The sequence below is a fragment of the Macrobrachium rosenbergii genome, chromosome 28 (assembly GCF_040412425.1).
Source record: "Macrobrachium rosenbergii isolate ZJJX-2024 chromosome 28, ASM4041242v1, whole genome shotgun sequence".
Lineage (NCBI taxonomy): Eukaryota > Metazoa > Arthropoda > Malacostraca > Decapoda > Palaemonidae > Macrobrachium > Macrobrachium rosenbergii.
In genome coordinates, this window is record NC_089768.1 from 8,250,460 (window position 1) to 8,269,281 (window position 18,822).

General features: G+C 36.8%; 1 protein-coding gene across 1 annotated transcript; it reads right to left on the reverse strand.

The window, feature by feature from the left end:
* Positions 1-305: 305 nt before the first annotated feature.
* Positions 306-17,573, reverse strand: shv (DnaJ homolog shv). The gene is made up of 8 exons (XM_067129956.1): positions 17,418-17,573; positions 14,064-14,258; positions 11,888-12,077; positions 10,134-10,276; positions 8,089-8,238; positions 6,019-6,121; positions 2,028-2,187; positions 306-1,670 (listed from the first exon to the last, which is right to left on the reverse strand). The coding sequence occupies exons 1-8, from the start codon at positions 17,477-17,479 to the stop codon at positions 1,606-1,608; spliced, it is 1,068 nt and encodes a 355-aa protein (XP_066986057.1). The 5' UTR covers positions 17,480-17,573; the 3' UTR covers positions 306-1,605.
* Positions 17,574-18,822: the final 1,249 nt, after the last annotated feature.

Below are 18,822 nucleotides of genomic sequence, written 5' to 3' on the forward strand. Positions count from 1 at the left end.
TTAGCTGCACTTCAAAACACCTCAAAATAAAAATCTGTTTATTTGTTACAGAGCCCTAAATACAGGTTTGGTACCTTCTGCATAAAGCAATTGCTCTTTTGATTACAAACAAAATAAATACAAGATGACAACAACTTTACATTTGAAAAATAAAAAAAAACAAACTGTGGCAATAACTCTAATCAACACATCCTTCAATCTGTTTGCAGTTCACTGAAAGATGACCCCAAACTGCAATAAGCAGACACAATATTAAATCACACCCAAAAATTAAATAAAATACATGAGCATGAATTAAAACATTGTTGTACTTTTCTTTTTTATTTCTAACAACTGTTTGAAAATTTTGTTGTAGCATTTACAAAAACACTAACCTTACAAAAGATTGTGTAATGATTATACATTGTTACTTTAATTAAATACTGTACTAAGTCACATTAATAGTATAAAATGAGGCAGAAAACAATCTGTATATACGGCTGAAAAAAGATATCATGAACCAAATATATTTTATACTTTCATTTTACTCTTGTTACATTCCACTATTCTGATTTATTCATTTTAAAATTATATAAGAATTTAGGTTTACTGCAAACCTCGTACCACACTGAATAGTTTCAACTCCCCTTAATGATACAATAAATGCCCCATAATTATCAAATATAGTATATGACAAATATTGAGCCTACACACACAAACCAGGCATGATAAAGAGAAATTGGCCTCACAAAACTCCATTTGATTTTGAAACTTCACCAAGAATATCCATTTAATGGTAACACTGAAATTGACACCCAATGTTCGCTACTTAATATCACAATCTAGGGATGAAAACACTGCAACTTATAAAAGCTAACCTTCATTACAATAAGGTATCTGTTGTGCTAATCATGCCTATGTGATGCCCAAAGAAGTCTCATTTCTAGTGACAATAATATTAGATGTGAGTAACACTTTGATTACTGAGTATAAACATTAGGAAAAATTAATGCCCATTGGTGAAAAATATGGAAAACATTCATAAGTATGAAATATTTGTGACTTCACAACATAAGATTAAAATTTCCTGAAGTACCTGAAAACTTGATTACAAAGTATATCAAAATAGAAATGAATAAATAAAGTGCACTGTGTCCTGATACTTTCACTTATGACCAAAACATTAAATGATGTACACACAATTTCCAAAATATTCATATCGCCATTAACATGGAATATGAAACACACCATACCACGTAATATATTGTAATATATGTACAGCATCACACGAGCTTTCAAAAACTCCATTGGCTTTCTGTACCAACTGGAAATGAAAAATCAATACTCTATGAATACCTGCATTATCTGTTCAAAAGCTTCTAGGCAAATATAAATAAGAAAAATCATTACTTAAATACAGTAGAATGATCCATTCTGAAACAGTAGAACTGTATCTAGTTAGACAAAAATTCCTAATAAAACTAACCTTTGCAAAACAAATTCACAGCTTCAAATTAGATATCAATCTCATTACAGAATGATTTAAATAAAGAAAACCACCCACGCATAACTGATTTACACATAAATATAACAAAACTGTACAAATCTCCTAATTTACTGATGTGATCAGTATCCACGAAGCCCATTATAAACTTTTCCTATGGACTCTTGATTTAATATTTTCTTGAGACCTGAAAATAAAAAAGCAAAATTAATTCTGATTTTCATCTGTTTACGGTACAAATTCACATTCACCTAAAACACTGAAGCAACACTTTCTTTCCAGCATTCATTGCCCCTCGAGATTTTAAGGGGCAAACAAATGTGCCTTTAACTTAACAAGCAAAGAAAATTGAACTAATGATAATGCTAATACAGTATGTGGTAATAAAACCAGGATAAGAGAAGAGACATAAATAACAATATATAAACTGTATCAAAAATAAAACATCAGAGTTGATTTTGGTTACACTATTTCAACACTGTTTTAAGGACAGCAATCTCAAACCCATGTTTTAAACATGCAAGATTCACAAAACTCAACTTACTTTCTTTATCTTCAGCATTGAATTCACCTTTGGGGAATTCAACATCAAAAGTGATATATAGTGTTCCAAAGAGGTTGTTATTGTTATAATTGGGCATTCCCTCGCCCTTCTTCCGAATGCGAGCCCCAGGCCATGTGGGTTTTTCACGAACTACATGTACCTGCAACAAAAATGTTAAATTTTTTTTATAATAAAAGTAAATCTAATAATCAGTTCACAATTCTAAATTGTGGTGAGGGACTATAGTAGGGTCACTTATTTAGGTCTCAAGACTATATGTATTAAGGCATCTGGTAGAATACATTATTTCCTACCATGTCTTTAAAAACAGGTGACTAGCTCTATGACAACAGTTAAGTTTCACTGATCATGATTAATCAGCACAAAAGTCAACTTCCATATACAGCCTACTAGCCACTTGCAATGTTATGCAAGTAAGAAGCTTGAAATTACTGCAAAATGCAAGGAAATGAAAATGAACTTGCAGCTTTCTCTTCGCTGGCAATGGAAAGGAATTTCAGTTGAGTATTCTTAAGTAAAAATAACTGTACATGGGAGTTAGCATGTATTTCCTTGCCTGTTTCAATTAAAGAAATATAAAATATGATTAAAAAACAAGCAAAATTTTTACAGAAAAGCTAGTTTTTTCATACAAATCCATAACCCATAAAACAGCACTCATTTGCTGTCTTGAATATTCTCAGATTAAACACTTTCGTCTTTCAGACAAAAGAAAAACAGTAGACCAAGTTTGTGCAGCCTGTTCCCACAGGTAAGAACTAACCAGCCTCTCTGCTGTTCGTGTAGCCTGGACACATGGCAGTGAGATAAGGTTTGTGAGGCATGAGCAGTTACTATTGATGAGTTTTTATGAAAAAACTAATTTTTTGTTATTAAACTTAGTTGCACAATAACATAATCCATCATTAACCACACCATAGCTCAGTTTACATAGAAGGACAAATTGCTGAGTGCCCTGGTTATTTACAATTGGGTGAGGGATCAAGAAGAGTACTCACAGACTTTGGGAGTCGGAGAACAAGGGTCAGATAATCCAAATGGTTACTTAGTGGGGTGCAATACCATAAAATGCAAAGAAGGATGCTTGTCCTCCTTATGAATTTTTGTAAATTGTACACATCAACTAACTACCCATGTGTGATATTGACAATAATGACTCCAGAAGACTAATAACCTAATCCATCATTAACCACCCCATAGCTCAGTTTACACAGGACAAATTGCTGAGTGCCCTGGTTGTTTACAATTGGGTGAGGGATCAAGAAGAGCACTCACAGACTGTGGGAGTTGGAGGACAAGGGTCAGATAATCCAAATGGTTACTTAGTGGGGCGCAATACCATAAAATGCAAAGAAAGATGCTTGTCCTCCTTATGAATTTCTGTAAATTGTACACATCAACTAACAACTCATGTGTGATATTGACAATAATGACTCCAGAAGACTATGCCTCATGCAAGTCAGAATGAATGGATGTGAATGAAGTGAAGGCGTAGAAGTCCACAGCTCCCCCATCATCGACTCCAAAAGATGAAATTTGGCCCACTGTGACTACTAATCCAGTAAGTCCACCCATTTGTGCAATAACATCTCTAGATAAAATTCTGCAAAAATAGACTGGCAACTGCAAGTATATGCATTCAAAAGTGAAGAAAGTGAAGATATACCAGTACCCATATTATGTTTATAAAGAACATAAGTAGAAAGGGTCCTTAACTTCTGCACTCACTTATCGAGCAAAGGAGATAATCTTAATCATTACTTTAAGCCAAGGACAGGAGAGGAATAGTGAAAAGAGCAATGCTAAAGTTCTGACTTGTAACTGTTTAATTGCCGCTCGTGAAATTATGCACAAATATACACCAACAGAAGATCAACCTGTGATATACCTATCTCTGTCCCATGGTGCATGTAGCTCACTGACCTGTCTCCAAGATGGAAATGCCAGTAGAATACAGGCAGTCCCTGGCAGCATCAGTTAATGGCACTTCGGTGTTGCAGCTCTTGGCTAGCGATGTCATTAACCGGATTTTCAGTGCCAATCTCTGGTTAATGGCGCCATTTAGTGGGGGTTTTGGAGCCGATTTCCAGTTAACAGCACTGATATGCGGTTACCAGTGCCGTTAAGTAGGGTTTTTGACGCTAATATCACCAATTTTTTGGTTAGCAGCACTCGGCATGTTCAGTACTAACCAAGTGCTGACTATCAGCTGGTCCAGAAAATGTGTTCTCCACCTAGGGTTAGACACATTTGTGAATGTGAAAACATCTAAGGGAAAAACCAAGGGAAAGGTCTTGCCACAACAGGACGCCCAAGACTACAACTAAAGAAAGTTTAGACTCAACAATGCTGACGCTGGACTTGATAGCTGCGACTGAACAACCTAAATCTGAAATGGCTATGTAAAACCAGCCTCTCTAAGGACATCAGATGACCATGCTTGGCTGGCAGATCAAAAACAGTGAAGAAACTTGGATCAATGACACCAACCTCCTGATCATGTTCTCCGTCGGTCAGACCAAGACTACTGATGTGTTGATGTCCATCCCCTGGTGAGCAGTTTTTGCTGAAGGAATCAGGTCTAACTTCTCCCAGTTGAGATGGGGTACCATATCCTGGCACAGTTAACAAAATAGTTCCACGTATTGATATAATTTTGTTGCTGTTGCTGCCATCTGCAGCCAATCATCCAGATTTGTTACTATTCCTACCTTCAGCAGCCAATGGTATATGTTTATCCAAAGCCTTATACTGAACTAATGAGCACAGGGTGCTGAGCTGAAACACAGGCCTTGAAAATCGAAAACATCTTGTCTCTGTACAAAAAAAAAAAGGTATTTCCTTGAGAATGCATGGATAGGGACATGGAAGTAGGCTTCCTTTAAGCCCACAGACACCAAAAGTCTTCTTCCTGATGGACTGCTGCAGCAATTCGACTGTCTCCACCTGGAAGAGGGTTCTGTGGCAAAGCTTCCTCAGGTTAATTATCAAATGCCATTCTCCTGTTGCCATTCACACCACAAATAGGGAAATGAAGAACCCAGGCAATCCATTGTGCACCTCCTCAATCACCTACTTTTGTAACACTTTACCTCAATAGCTGGTAAGAGAGAAGCAGTATTGTCTACAAAAAATTATTTCCTGTCAGATTTCCACAATTTCAGAAGCTAAGCAACAATAGCTGAAGAACTGCCTCCCCTCTTCTACCAGGGTACTTCACCACACACTGCCCACTTTTCTGGGCCAAAAGGGCAACTAATGTCTCCTCAACAACAAGCTGGAGTCGTCTGCTAATTGGACTTCTGGTTATAGGATGACATCTTCTGCTGGAAATGGAGAACAGTCTGCAGCAAGCTGTGACGATCAGGATGCATACTGCTACAAAGGCTGTTATTTGGCTTCAGTGTCTCTGACAGTTCCTTAGGTGTTGTGTCAGTATAAAATTTTTAAAAATTTTTCTCAGAAAAAATATTTATATATGGAACAAAATATCAGTTCAAAGGTTAATACAAGGGGTTTGTACCATATCAATTTTGCCCATGTAGAGAAATTAATTTAGAGAAAGCAGGCATTTGAATGTTTTTTAAAAGGAGCAAAAAATAAAAGGGTTACAAAATTAATTTTTGGGCTAAAAATTCTAAATTCTCACAAGAACTAAAACACTCAAAACACACCTGGTAGAGAACACGTGGACTAGACAGTCACATGGGTCTGCCATTCGCTCTTCTTTTGTTTGAATGCCGACTCACTTATTGGTGCGGAGATATAAGCTATCTTTAACAATAGGTAAAATTCATCCTAAATAATTAATGCACATGATGTTATTTATTCCTGGAGTAAATGCTGTAGCCAAAGCCCAATAAATAAGGATTTACACCACAAATCAAGCCATCCACCTTAACATAATGGAATTTACTTGTAATCAATGTTCCTATAATAAGGAAAAACATAAATATTCAAGTGTTTCTACCTTATGTCCATCTAGATGAACAATGTCAAGTTCAAATCCCAACAACGCTTCTTGTAAAGACAAGGTTACATTTGTATAAAGGTCATCACCACGTCGCTCAAACCTGAGAGAGAGAAAAAATACACTACAAAGTAAGCAAAAAGTTAAATAAAAAAGTTACACCAACACAACTATTACATCCTCCAACTTACACAAACCATGACAGTGGAAAACACTATAAGCATTACAGTTACATCAAAGATGAAAATACTTTGAGAGTGAAGTTTGTGATACCCTACAACTCTTGTTTCTTTAAAAGATATTGCAATATGAAAAAAATTATCTACCACTTTTGATGGCACATAAAACCCACCGGCACGTAAGACGCCCCCATTTCAGCAGGGAATATTATGAAAAATTTGTATACAAGTGTAAGTATTTCATGAGATGATAATTCTACAGTAATTTGAGACAAAAACAAAAGCAGCTTATGACTAGCAGAAAGCTATCTGTAGAGATTAAAATATTGGTGAAGTAGAAAATCAGTAAAGAAGAACAGCCATTTACAACAAAAATATCACATATGAATGCAATAATAAAACACAGCAAGAAAAAACAAAAGCAGCATCATTATCAAAGCCTAAAACCTCATTATCACTAATGCTGGTATCACTGTCTTCAAATAATGTATCATCTTCAGGACATTCCTAACTCTACACTCCCTAAAATCCTTCACAATAATCTCATTTCTTACATTTTCCCAAGACTTCTTTACCTACTCAAACACCTGTGGAATGGTGAGACATTCCACTCTTCCTGGTGGTATGAGGTCGAGGTGTGAATCTCCCATCCATTTGTTTTAGCGTTTTCACGTTGCTTTTAAATGGCTTCTTTTTACACAATCTAAAGGCTGCAATAGGCTAGCAGGACCACTGGGAATAGCAGCCATCTGGGTTTTTAATTCTTCTCCTCTCTTTTTAATGGCTTCAGTTCTGTCTGCCCTGAACTGATCCCAGATAAGATTTTCTTACGAGTCCTCCAGAATGCCGTCCCCATATTTTCTATAACAATAATTCAATTTCATTCCATCTTTGTCTATCCTGCCTTCTGCATGAACAATGACAAACATCACTTGGTATTTTCTCTTTAGGCTAAGAATTTTGTTTAAATATTAAAAATGGTGCCAGTTTTGTACATCAGCTGTCCAAAGATGGCAAGGATTTATAAAAACTCATCACTGCAGATCAAACAAGGTGGTCAAAACTGAGGAAATATTTCATCAAACAAATGGAAGATATTCTGTTGATGCTGGGTTATTAGCAACAAGGAAATACTTCTCAGATTTCATTATTATAAAAAAAAAAAAAAACTCATTTCCTGATGGATCATCACACCGACTCCATCGTCTCCATCCTGAAGAGGTACGCCATGTGAACACAACTAAGATGATTCTAGAAGATGGTCAGTACAAGTTTGCAGAGGAATAACAGGGGTACCCAGACATCTCCCGCACAGACATGCAAGAGAAGCCTCTCTTGCAGGATATGCTGGATAACCTCCAAGCATGAAGACAAAGGAAGTTGGCTGCCTGGTGATAAGGCTGGCAAAGAAGAATTGTTTTTGACAATGTGTCACCTACTTCATTCACTATCTCTAGAGGTACTCCTCTGGATTCTGTTCTCTATGCTACTCTTTTTCTTGGTAATTCAACCTGGCATAACCTACTTTTTCCCACACTCAACTCCAAGCCCTTTTTAGTTGTTTCCATTCAACTTAGAACTGGTCTTTCATTCTCTATCAGTTTTGTCTGTTCATGTAAACCAGGTTCCCTTGGACTACAAATTCAATGCCTCTTCAAATGCAGTTTATACATATTTCTCCACCTGCTCTCCAAACAAATCTAGGACTGTATAAGTTAATAATTTTATAAATTACAGCCTTGTTACACATAAGATGGTTGTGAATTTACCCTTCAAAAGAAAACTTATTCATGGAGTTGGGAAAATTTATGAAAAAAATATACTGAAATAATAAAATCACTTCAGCTTTGACTTCAACTGTGCTGGAATTAAAAAAAATTAACTGCCTTACCTTTCATGAGGCTGAGTCTTAATAATGATGATAAGATCACCAGGGTCACCATCAATGTGTGGCTCTCCTTCACCAATAAAACGATGTTCTTGTCCATCAACCATTCCAGGTTCAATTTCAAATTCAAGCGTCTTCTCTTCATTAACAAGCCTATAAAAATTAACCACATTTTAATTATCAAGGTAATCTAATATTGTATATCAATATCAATCATACTCTAAGAGTTTTGAACATTAAAACTTTCCTTAGAATTTACTTCAACAAAGCTATGACATGAAAACTTCATCCTCATAACTTTACACTACCAAGCACCTCACGAAAACACAATTTGCTTGAGCTCTGACACTTTGCTTTTACTTCTGTTTCTGATTTTACACAACCTGAGAGCAAATTCTGCTTGTGAACAGGGAAAAACTGTGGTTAGAACACCGAAGACAAGAAACCTGTACCTCCACACTTCATCTATAAAGTAGGTTCCTAGATGAACAGAAATATGAGAACTGAAAATTAACAGAATTACAAGTAAAGTGTATACTACTTCCAACCTATCAAATTTTTTACCCTTTGTTTCCTTTGTGCTGCTCTTTGTTTTCTCATTTTTAACAGCCCAAAGGACATATACAACCATGGTCACCTTTACATATTCTTTATTGTATTTTCATAATGTTCCATCCTTACAGCTACAGTTCAAAACACGTTTTGAAAAGACAGTTTTAAAGTTAATGGTGCTTCATCTATACAGTACAACCTAGTAAACTGGAAATACAATCATTCTGTAATTAAAAATCAATTGTATCTAAATGAAAAAGAAACATGAGATGACATCCTGTACATAGGTAAAGGAAATAGTCTACCACAAGCTTTCTTACAAATGCTAATACGACACTAGAAAAAAAAGTTAAATTTTAGCTACTCTCCAAGAGAAAGAAAGAGGAAGGGAAAAAAGGAATTCCTTGAGACACTAACTTACAACTATAAATAACAAGAATGTTTGAGCTCCCAGAGAAACTGCTCTGTCCTTTTGAACTACAACAGCAATAAAGAAACTAAGAATGGAGTAAATGGTGATGCCTGCTTGGAAATGGCTTCACAGTTACAGATGACTTGCAATGAGCAACCCTGAATGCAGGAAGACCTATACAAGCAACAACAGGGCAGCATGAAGTAGTGTGGGGCACCCAGAGCCTACTGAATAGTTTGCTGATACCTCAGCCCTACATTCCCAAAGTGACATCTGTGTGATATCCAAAATAACTCTGGCCATGGCAGATCAAGAATGCATCTGGCTGGTTAGTCTTGAGCTGAGTCAGTCCCTGGGTTCTATTACTGACACCTCCTTCAGTGTCTGTTGCCTACTGAGGTGAAAATGCCACATGCCCAATCCCCCAATCTAAAACCACCTAAAAGGAGGCCTCATCTAGCAAGCCAAGGAAACATTTGGGTTGTCCTTGTCCATGCATTAAATCAAGACCATATGGCTGCTGGTCTTGGTGTTTCTCATTTTTTTTGCAAGCATTGTCAATATCTAGTGTTTGCTTGTAAAGTATATTTCCTATCTGGAGTCACAGAGACGGTATTACTCTCCAATAAAGATGAATATCTCCTTTCAGTCGCTTTTGATGAGTCCCTGGTTGTCACTGAAGAGGAGACCTCACCAGAGGGCACGAAGGATAAATGGCTATGGAAAACCTCCTACTGGCCAACATGCATCCTTTTTCTTATTGAAGAAGCTAATCATCTACTTATTCCCATTAATCAACTAAACAGTCACATTTGTTGTTGTCTGCCAGGATCCCCTACCTCAGGTCTGCCACTGTCTTGGAAAGGGTGGCCCTGCTGCTGCATTCTTGTAAAGGTGAATGTGGCATGTTACTACTGATCTTCTGTCAGGTGTAAAAAAAAAAAAAAAAAACCGGAAATGTCTTTGGCCATTCAAAGACAACAATTATAGATTAATGCTCTAATGAAACGGTGTAGTTAGCCTTTACACTGAACCCATTTTCCTTAAAAATAACATTCCAAAATCTAAACCTAATTTCACTCACCTGACATTTGGGCACTCATCACAAACTTGCTGTTGAGTCATCTGGAAACGACCTGGTCCAAGCTGTCTTGTCACCATCTCTTGACGACAGTTACACTTACGAGTACCTGAAGCTGATCTAGCCACTGGTTTATTTCGCATCATCTGTAATGTAGGGTTAAAATATAGTTAACACCATAGCAAATATGATCGCCGAATAGCCTGAATCTATGGGCAAGACTGATGACTATTTGAAAGATGCCAAGTTTTCTGTCTTTCACTCATCATTCTATGGTTATTTTGTAATATCAGTGCATGGTGGCATTAGTGACTGGTTTGCTGTCATTCTGATCATTTATAGCCCCTTCCAGAAAACTTAAATACTCCTTCCAAATAATATTCCCAACATAAGGTAAAATCTATTTTGCAATATCATAGCGGTAGCGACTTAGTCTGACAAGAGAAGTGACTATTAGAAGAGATACACTCAGATGAGTTGAACCTCTGCCCTTTCCCATTATGCACAGCTTTCAGAAAAACAAAACTATTACTCATGTAATAGTTTTTGTTTAAAACTTTTGCCTACAACCTACAAACAAGTAAATGGAGTATTTACAACTAGCTATGATCTACAACCTAGATCAACAGAAGAAAAGGACAGGTACTATACTGGTTTGTACTTTTGTATGTATATACTGTACTTACATCCAGAATGACTACTATCATAACGCTACTGCGAGAAATTACTGCTGAGCCAATATAAGGGAGATGAAACAACAATAACTCTGTTGACAATAATCACACTGTTACAACACCACTCCATTTTCACTAGCATCACACAACTTGTTTCTCTACACATCAGCATATGGCTTAAAGGGAATATAACAAAATAGTCTTCCTCATCACATCTTATTCAGCTTTAGCACTGATCCCAATTGTTGCTTCACCTTGAGCTGTGGTCTACCCTGAACATGGATTTTCAGCTCACTTGTAAAAGCAGTCAATAATGCTGAGATATCTACAGTTTTTATGTCTTTTGAATGAAACATTTTCTATTAAGGCCACCTGCTGCAGCATGTCAGTAATATTAGGAACCATGGAAAATACAGACACCACCCTCCTTACAAACAAGTTATGTTCCGGACGGCTGTCTGTATGTCGAATTGTTCGTAAGCTGGTTACTGTACTCATGTCTATCTAAGTGCAGTATGATATAGAATCAATACAGTACTACTAGGTTTTTTCATACTAAAACATAATACACAGTACATATAGTACTGTATGTAGAGGAACAGGTGCACAAAACAAAATTTGAACTTACAGGGCACAGGGGAGCACTCTGAACACAATTATAAGTTGCGATCCTGTTTGTTTGTATCTCTGAATGTTTGTAAGTTGAATGTTCAAAAGTAGGGTGGTGTTTGTATATACTAAACTGTGCCACTAAGGTACAAACTACACAGGGTTAAGGGGGTTATGTTATGTCAAGGTAACAGCAAGTGGATACAAAGTACCATTTCTTAAGTGTCACCATACGAAATATCCACCTAAATATGGAAGTCATTCCTTCTCAAATGTACCCACATCATCAGTGCTTAACAGTACAGTACTTCCCTAAGTTTTGCATATTCTGTATACTGTAATGTTATAACTAATCAATCAGTGTTACTCATGTCCATATTAATGCTGAAGATCAACAGTTAATATCAATAAAATTTTGTCAGTCACAAGCTCACATTTTTTATTAAAAAAAAAAAAATTTCCTTTTGACCTTACCTCAACAAAGTTGCCAACATACAGTTCTTCAAGTGTTACAAACATCTGCATTGTTATGTCCCCTCCTTTAGGTACTTCTCTCTCTCTCTGGGGACCACCACCAAACCCAAATCCAAAATCCCCAAAGAAGCTTGCAAATGGATCCATTCCACCAAAGCCATCTTCCTTGGCCACACATTCTTCACCACACCTAAGATGACAAATTTATAAATTCAACAAGTGGAAATGAGCAGCATTACAAACCTTAAGTCTCAAAGAGGATGACAGGAAAGATGCAAAAACACAGTGATATCAATAACATTTACTGATGCAACAAAATATCTGACAATAACAAAAGAATCAAAACACTGTGTGTGCTTGCAGACTTCGACTCAGGACAAAATTGTGGGTTCAAGGCCTTTTACGAATATTCAGTCTTCTGCACCCACAATTTTGACAGCTTTTCACTATTAAAAATTTAGTGTAAAGCTAAAGCAGGCTTAATGATAGATTACACAGAGGTGAATGCTTGGTACATGCAATTATAGATATAGGCAGTCTTCAATCACTGGGAACGTCCAGAAATTCATGGAAAAAAGGCTCAGATGAAGACCTGTACCAGATGGAAATTTAGGCAGAAGTGCTCAAGACATAAGAGAGGGCTGAGAACTTATCACACATCTCAACCCATAAAGGAAAATTCCTATATAAATTTCATCTGGTACAGGTCTTCATCTGAGCCTCTTTTCCATGATTTTCTGGACACTCCCAGTGATTGAAGACTGCCTATATCTAAAATAAAAAAAAACCTGATAGCTCATTCACATTAACTTGGAATATTAAACTAAACTAAAAATGACAGCTAAAAGAAACTCAAACTATGTGCTTCACATATAAATAAAAAGAAAAATGATTGCAAGATGTGACTGTTTGATAAGCAAATCATTTAACTGTGACAAAATGACCCTACCAGACTTGACCTCTGAAGTCTTTTGGGTATGACCTGCATCTCACTTCCCACTTCAGCTTCATTAGCGAAGTGTGCATGCCAAATATGAAATCTAACTTGAAATAGTTCAAATGCTACAACTACTATTACCTCAAAAGTTACAACTACCATTGTTGGGTAGTTTAACATGAACATAGCTGGAATCATGTCACTGCCAAGGTTAAATTTCCATTTGACTTTCAGTATGACCTTGACCCTTTAATCCACCACAAAGTTTTGAAAACCGGTCACCCATACATGATATACGTGAAATCTGGAGTCTTTATCACAAAGATATTAAATTACAGTGCTTTAAAAATCTTCGCTTAGCAAACAGACAAACATACAGAGGAGCAGACAAGCATCTCATTTACTTGATGCCCCTAGAGGGTATACTTGCCATATAAAAATGGATAGAAAGTGTGGGAATCAAAATTGTAACACCATACTACTTTAAACAGGTAAAATAGATGTTGCCTAAAAGGTAAAATACATGTTTGGCAAAAATTCAGCAAGGAAGTGAGGCAAGGTATTCCCTCTCAAAAGGCACCTCACTTACTAGCTTCAATGATGACTTGAACTAGTAATATAAAAAATTAAATTTTATAATGATCTGCATAAAAAATAAAACAATAAACCTATTTCTAAACCACATTTTATACTTTCATATGAATATACTTCAGCATATACCTGTAGTGTAAAAAAAATGTGTAAAACAAGTTTGGTCAAGTTAGTTATATGGGCATAAAATGAAGATGAATAATGACAAAAGAGACTGGAATCAGCTGAAATATGGATGTGGAGGAGATTGGTGCATGCCAAGGATAGAGAGTAACATATGTGAGGAATTTTATAAATAAGTGAATTTTTATAAATAAATAAGAAAACAATTAGGAAAAGACAACATAAATTTTTGGGCAATCTGTTAAGAAAGAAATGCTTATTGTGATTATGATTTGCATGAAAAATCACAGTGAAATAGATGAGATTACATCATATCATTGAATGAGGGATGAAGTAATGCAAGAGACAGAATAAAGTGGAACTTCAGTTGTCAATGCAATGAAAGATACGGCACATGGAAGATGAAGATATGGGGAAATGCAGCCCTAAAAAATAAAATCCTCGTAACACACCAGTAACCTTTAAAAATAACAGAGTTACATAAGAAATTGATCTACTTTATAAAAAAAAGACAAAATAACATACCTGTCATATTTTTGTCTTTTTTCATCATCTATTAGTACTTCATATGCTGCACCGAGATCCTTAAACTTATCCTCTGCATTTGGATCATCTTTGTTTTTATCTGGATGGTACTCTTTGGCTAGCCGGCGGTATGCTTTTTTAATCTGGTTCACACTTGCATCCCGAGGCACTCCCAGGATCTTGTAAAAGTCTCGCCTGCAAGAAAAGTATGTTTTTAAGTCAGGTCTCACATTTTCTTTTTTTTTTTGTGTCTGAGCCACATTGTTGATGCTACATGGAAAAAGGGGATAAAAATTTTAAATTGTACTCATGAATATTTCATGTTTTCTGCACAAGACAACCTTCACTGGATGGAAAAGAGATAAAAACTTTTGTATTCGAGGTCTAAATCCTCTAAACTAAAAGGAACTTTGCCATATTAAGAGATATTTTGGACCAGCAACTGATAGCAAAGCTCTTGAAAACAAATTTTGGGGTTGAAAAAGTCTCTGCATCCTCCAGGATATAGTACCTCCTCTGACACATAAGCGGAGAGGGAGGCATTTGCAAGACCTGCTGGATAACAAAGATTACTCTGACCCACAAATCAGTGAGTTCATTTGGCCTAAGAGACCATGTGCAAGCTGAGGCCATGGCAAGGTATGGGGCCATGGAAGCCTCCAAGATATTACTATGCTCACCAATGTACACAATCTCTCCAAAATGTGTTGCTATTGCTCGACTTGCTGATACTCTGGAGGAGGTGGGACATCAAGGCCTATCTGCTCCCTTGCCCACTCCTGGGATTGTGGTGTTTGGTTGGTATTTTGCATACCAAGGAAAACACTCCCTGGAAGATTCACTCTCTAAATAACATTCAGACTCAGGATCAGCCACACTATATGCTCCCTATACTCAATAGCAGCTAAGCCAATACTGTACAGGGAATGGGGGATTGGGGACAAGGGGCAGATGGGCTATGTGTAAACATGTACTCCTGAGAATGGCGAATCCTGAGATGGGATTTGTCATGAGTGAACTCCTGCTCCGCAAGCACATAAGATAAGCATCTCGCATGCACCAAGTGAGAAGGCGGTGTTGGCTCTAACCAAGTGTACTTCCGTGGGAGTATAAAAGGAAGAGCCTACCCCATTACCTGCTTGAAAAGGAGAAGAAGGGGGTAGGAGAGTGCTTACGCCTCTTCCCCTTTCTAGTGCACGTCTTCGTCTCCTCAAATTCTGGAAGACTTGTCAAGGCACGAAGTTTTATCGTTGCCGCAGCTGAAGAATTAGCAAGGGTATCTATGATGTGAAGCAGTCACTGATACACAAGGTCAATCCCTTACTGGTGGAAGGAGCAGCAGCAGGAAGAGCAGTGATAGAACCCTCCTTCTCAGCCACATATTTTGCAGTGCAGCAGACTACCCTATCACTGCCATACCTACAGCTAATGATCATTCCAGCACGGCTGCTCTATCCTTAGTCTTGGTCGTTCTTCAAACAATATATGACCAAGGGTTTCTCTGGAGAAATTAACCTGGTTCAGCTTGACAGAATTCTGTGCATTTCTTCAGATGCTTAACTGAAATGACATACTAGCCTATCATTTCATATCACTAACCTAGTACTGACCATCAATGGTCCTTAAAATGGCATCAAAGCTTCCAACTACTTTTACCATAAATATCAACATATATTAACTACACAATATCATGATACTTTAATCCCTTGCCAACAACAATTAAATAACAGAAAGGACAAGTAACTCCAATTTGGTATTTTTTTTCACTGGGAATATAGGAGTTAAGTTAATAATTAGTTTTGTATTTGCAAATAAAACATGAAGGCTTATGTCAGTTTCAGAGTCCCTTGTGTCTGCTTTGAAGCTGTTCCCTACCTTCAGGTTAAGAAAGGTAAAATTAGGATGCATCCCTGCAATGGGCCTGTTTTGTGACTGATACTTAATAAGGACATAGATCATGTTTTTATTCCTTTTCTACTGGTGCAATTCCCTCGTTTTCAGTACCCTATAAAACCGTTTCCAACTGGCATCCCCCCATAACAGTATATAGGTGGCTAGGGAAACAAAAATTGTTTGCATCATCAAAAAGCCCCAATGGTTGGATAAAGAATAAAACAGCAGGATATATGGCTTATATAATTTGTGAGGAGTAAAAGTGCAGCAAAACTAAAGATGGAGTGGATGCAGAGTAAAAAGACAGCTAAGTTTGGGAAATCCTAACCTTTCATAGAATGCTGTGTACTGACCTAACCAGATCTTACCTTACCTTACCCTGACTTGGCTGGAGGAGCTTCAGCCCCACCACCCCCAAAAAGGAACAGTGAATATTGTTGTCCCCCTTCTGTGCATACTACCCCTAAAGACTACTACCGCAGCCTGGTTCCCGCCAGCTGCTGACTGGAATATTTACCACCTTCTGTTTATGTTTATGATATTTACCATCTTTGGTTTATATTTTTGCATTCATATCAAGGGGCTGGCACTAAAGACGGTGGCCTTTGCGCATATCCTGGCAGTTACCGAACCAGCAGGGTGCAGTAGTAGTCCCCAGTTTTGCTATATTACCATAGGCTAGCATATTTATAGTAACACCTCACTTCTTGCTGCTTTAACTAAAGGCTGTACAGGTTACTTCTCCCCTGGTGCATCATCTACCCTGCCTCTATCCTTAAGGGTTGCCTGACATTGGGCAGCTGTGGCTACTAATTATCAGGCCACCAACTGACCTAAACTGAACCAAGCATCGCTGGTTTAACCTATTTGCTGGCTTAAGGACAGAACAGTATAGAACTTAGGCCAAAAGCCAAGTGCTGGGACCTACGAGGTCATCCTGCACTGAAACGGAAAATGAGAGTAAAAGGTTTGAAAGGTGTAACAGGAGGAAAACCTCGTAGCTAGTAGCACAATGAATCAATTGTTATGAGAGGGATAGTTCTACCGAAAGAAGAAATGGAGGATGTACAGTAAAAGCAATGTTAGAGGTTGCACCTCGGGGCAGAACGGACACTGCAAAGACCCCTAAGTAATGCCTACAGTGCACCATGTGAGGTGCACTGACGGAACCATCCCCCAACAAGAGCTGGCCTAAGCATAGCTGGCCTCACCCTACTCTTCAAATCTACCTCTGTATGAACTAACTCATGTTGCTGCCACGTATACGTCCAAAAGATCAGGCTAAGAAAAATACACAAAACAAGGAAATGTTCTGACATTTCAGGAAACTGAAAATCAGCTGATCACTGAACGCATTAAGCCGACAGGCAGTACTCAATTAACAAAAAATGAAATTCCCTGGATCCATATATAGACATAATTATTCAGATATATAGATTTTGCATTCTTTTTCGTACTTACCCCGCTTCACACGCAATAATTAAAAGGAGCAATGTCAATGGCCAACACCAGTTCACGGTCATTTTGACAACTTCTGAAGTTCTCTCGTTCTCTCGACTGCTTCGTAGGTGTAACACCTTTCAAATCTTTAGGTCAACCAAACACTTTATTACATTAAAGAAGTGCCTCTAAGAACCATATGATTGTATTTTCTTAGTTAAAAAATATTTTTTTCCTGAGAATATTATGAAAATTATATTTATTTTTAAAAAATTTAGATAAAATGAGTTTTTAAAAATCTAGAATAAATTGTTAGTGTAAGGCGGGAAGCAGTGTGATCAGACGACGCGGCGCTCCGCTTTAACGCCACGTACGATACGCTACGCTGGGAAGAAGATTCCAGTGTTACACAATGTTTTTACTTTCTATGGCTAACATTATTGATTGAATACAATAATTCATAGCAAATATGTACAGTTTAATTGATCAGGCAAAAAAAGACATGAGAAATTTATATTATTAGACCTAATGTTGTTTTCGTTTCTATAGGTTTCGTATGAAGACCACAGACATGTAACTATATACCTAGACTGTTCGACAAATGAAAATTTTTCGTGGATTTGACATCTTACTTGAAAGCCAGCTCATTTTCTCACTTTCATGATACTTCGTAAAGACTGCAATTTGGTTCAATCTTATGATTAAAACACTTTGTATAAATACAGCATATATATACTATATATATATATATATATATATATATATATATATATATATATATATATATATATATATATATATATATATATACTCGTATATATATTTGATGTTAGTTCTTATTCAGCAACGTATCACAGAAGGTAAGCCCAGCGACTTCTCACTGAAATGTGTGCATCGAATTGAAACACCATTTATATATATATATATATATATATATATATATATATATATATATATATATATATATATATATATATACATATATTACGAAATAACACTTCGTCGGGCTGAGCTATCCGTTAAAACAGCCACAGAACAGTGACAATATAATTATAACCACCGCCATGAGGACAAAAGTATCGCATATCCATTGTGGTCAGATGAGTGAGGAAAGAAGTGAATGCATAGGAAAAATAGTTAACCATTCTGTGAATGTGTTGGCAAAAAGAGGATTCCAACATTAAACTGTTTCGCAAATATTTGAAGAATCATATATCTTCCTATTGGTAGTATCTCGATTTGAATGAGGTAGGCTACATTGGCCAACATAATGTACGTACCCACAAACAGACACACACACATACATACATACATATACTGTATATATATATATATGTATATATATATATATATATATATATATATATATATATATATATATAATGAACACATGAGTATGTGTTTCACACAAGTTGAATATACCTAA

Coding starts and splice junctions, on each gene's coding strand:
- shv (XM_067129956.1), bottom strand. CDS start 17,479: ATGACCGTGAACTGGTGTTGGCCATTGACATTGCTCCTTTTAATTATT. Junction 6,122..8,088: donor AAGACTCAGCCTCATGAAAG/GTAAGGCAGTTA, acceptor TCTCTCTCTCAG/GTTTGAGCGACGTGGTGATG. Junction 1,671..2,027: donor CAATGCTGAAGATAAAGAAA/GTAAGTTGAGTT, acceptor TTTTATTTTCAG/GTCTCAAGAAAATATTAAAT.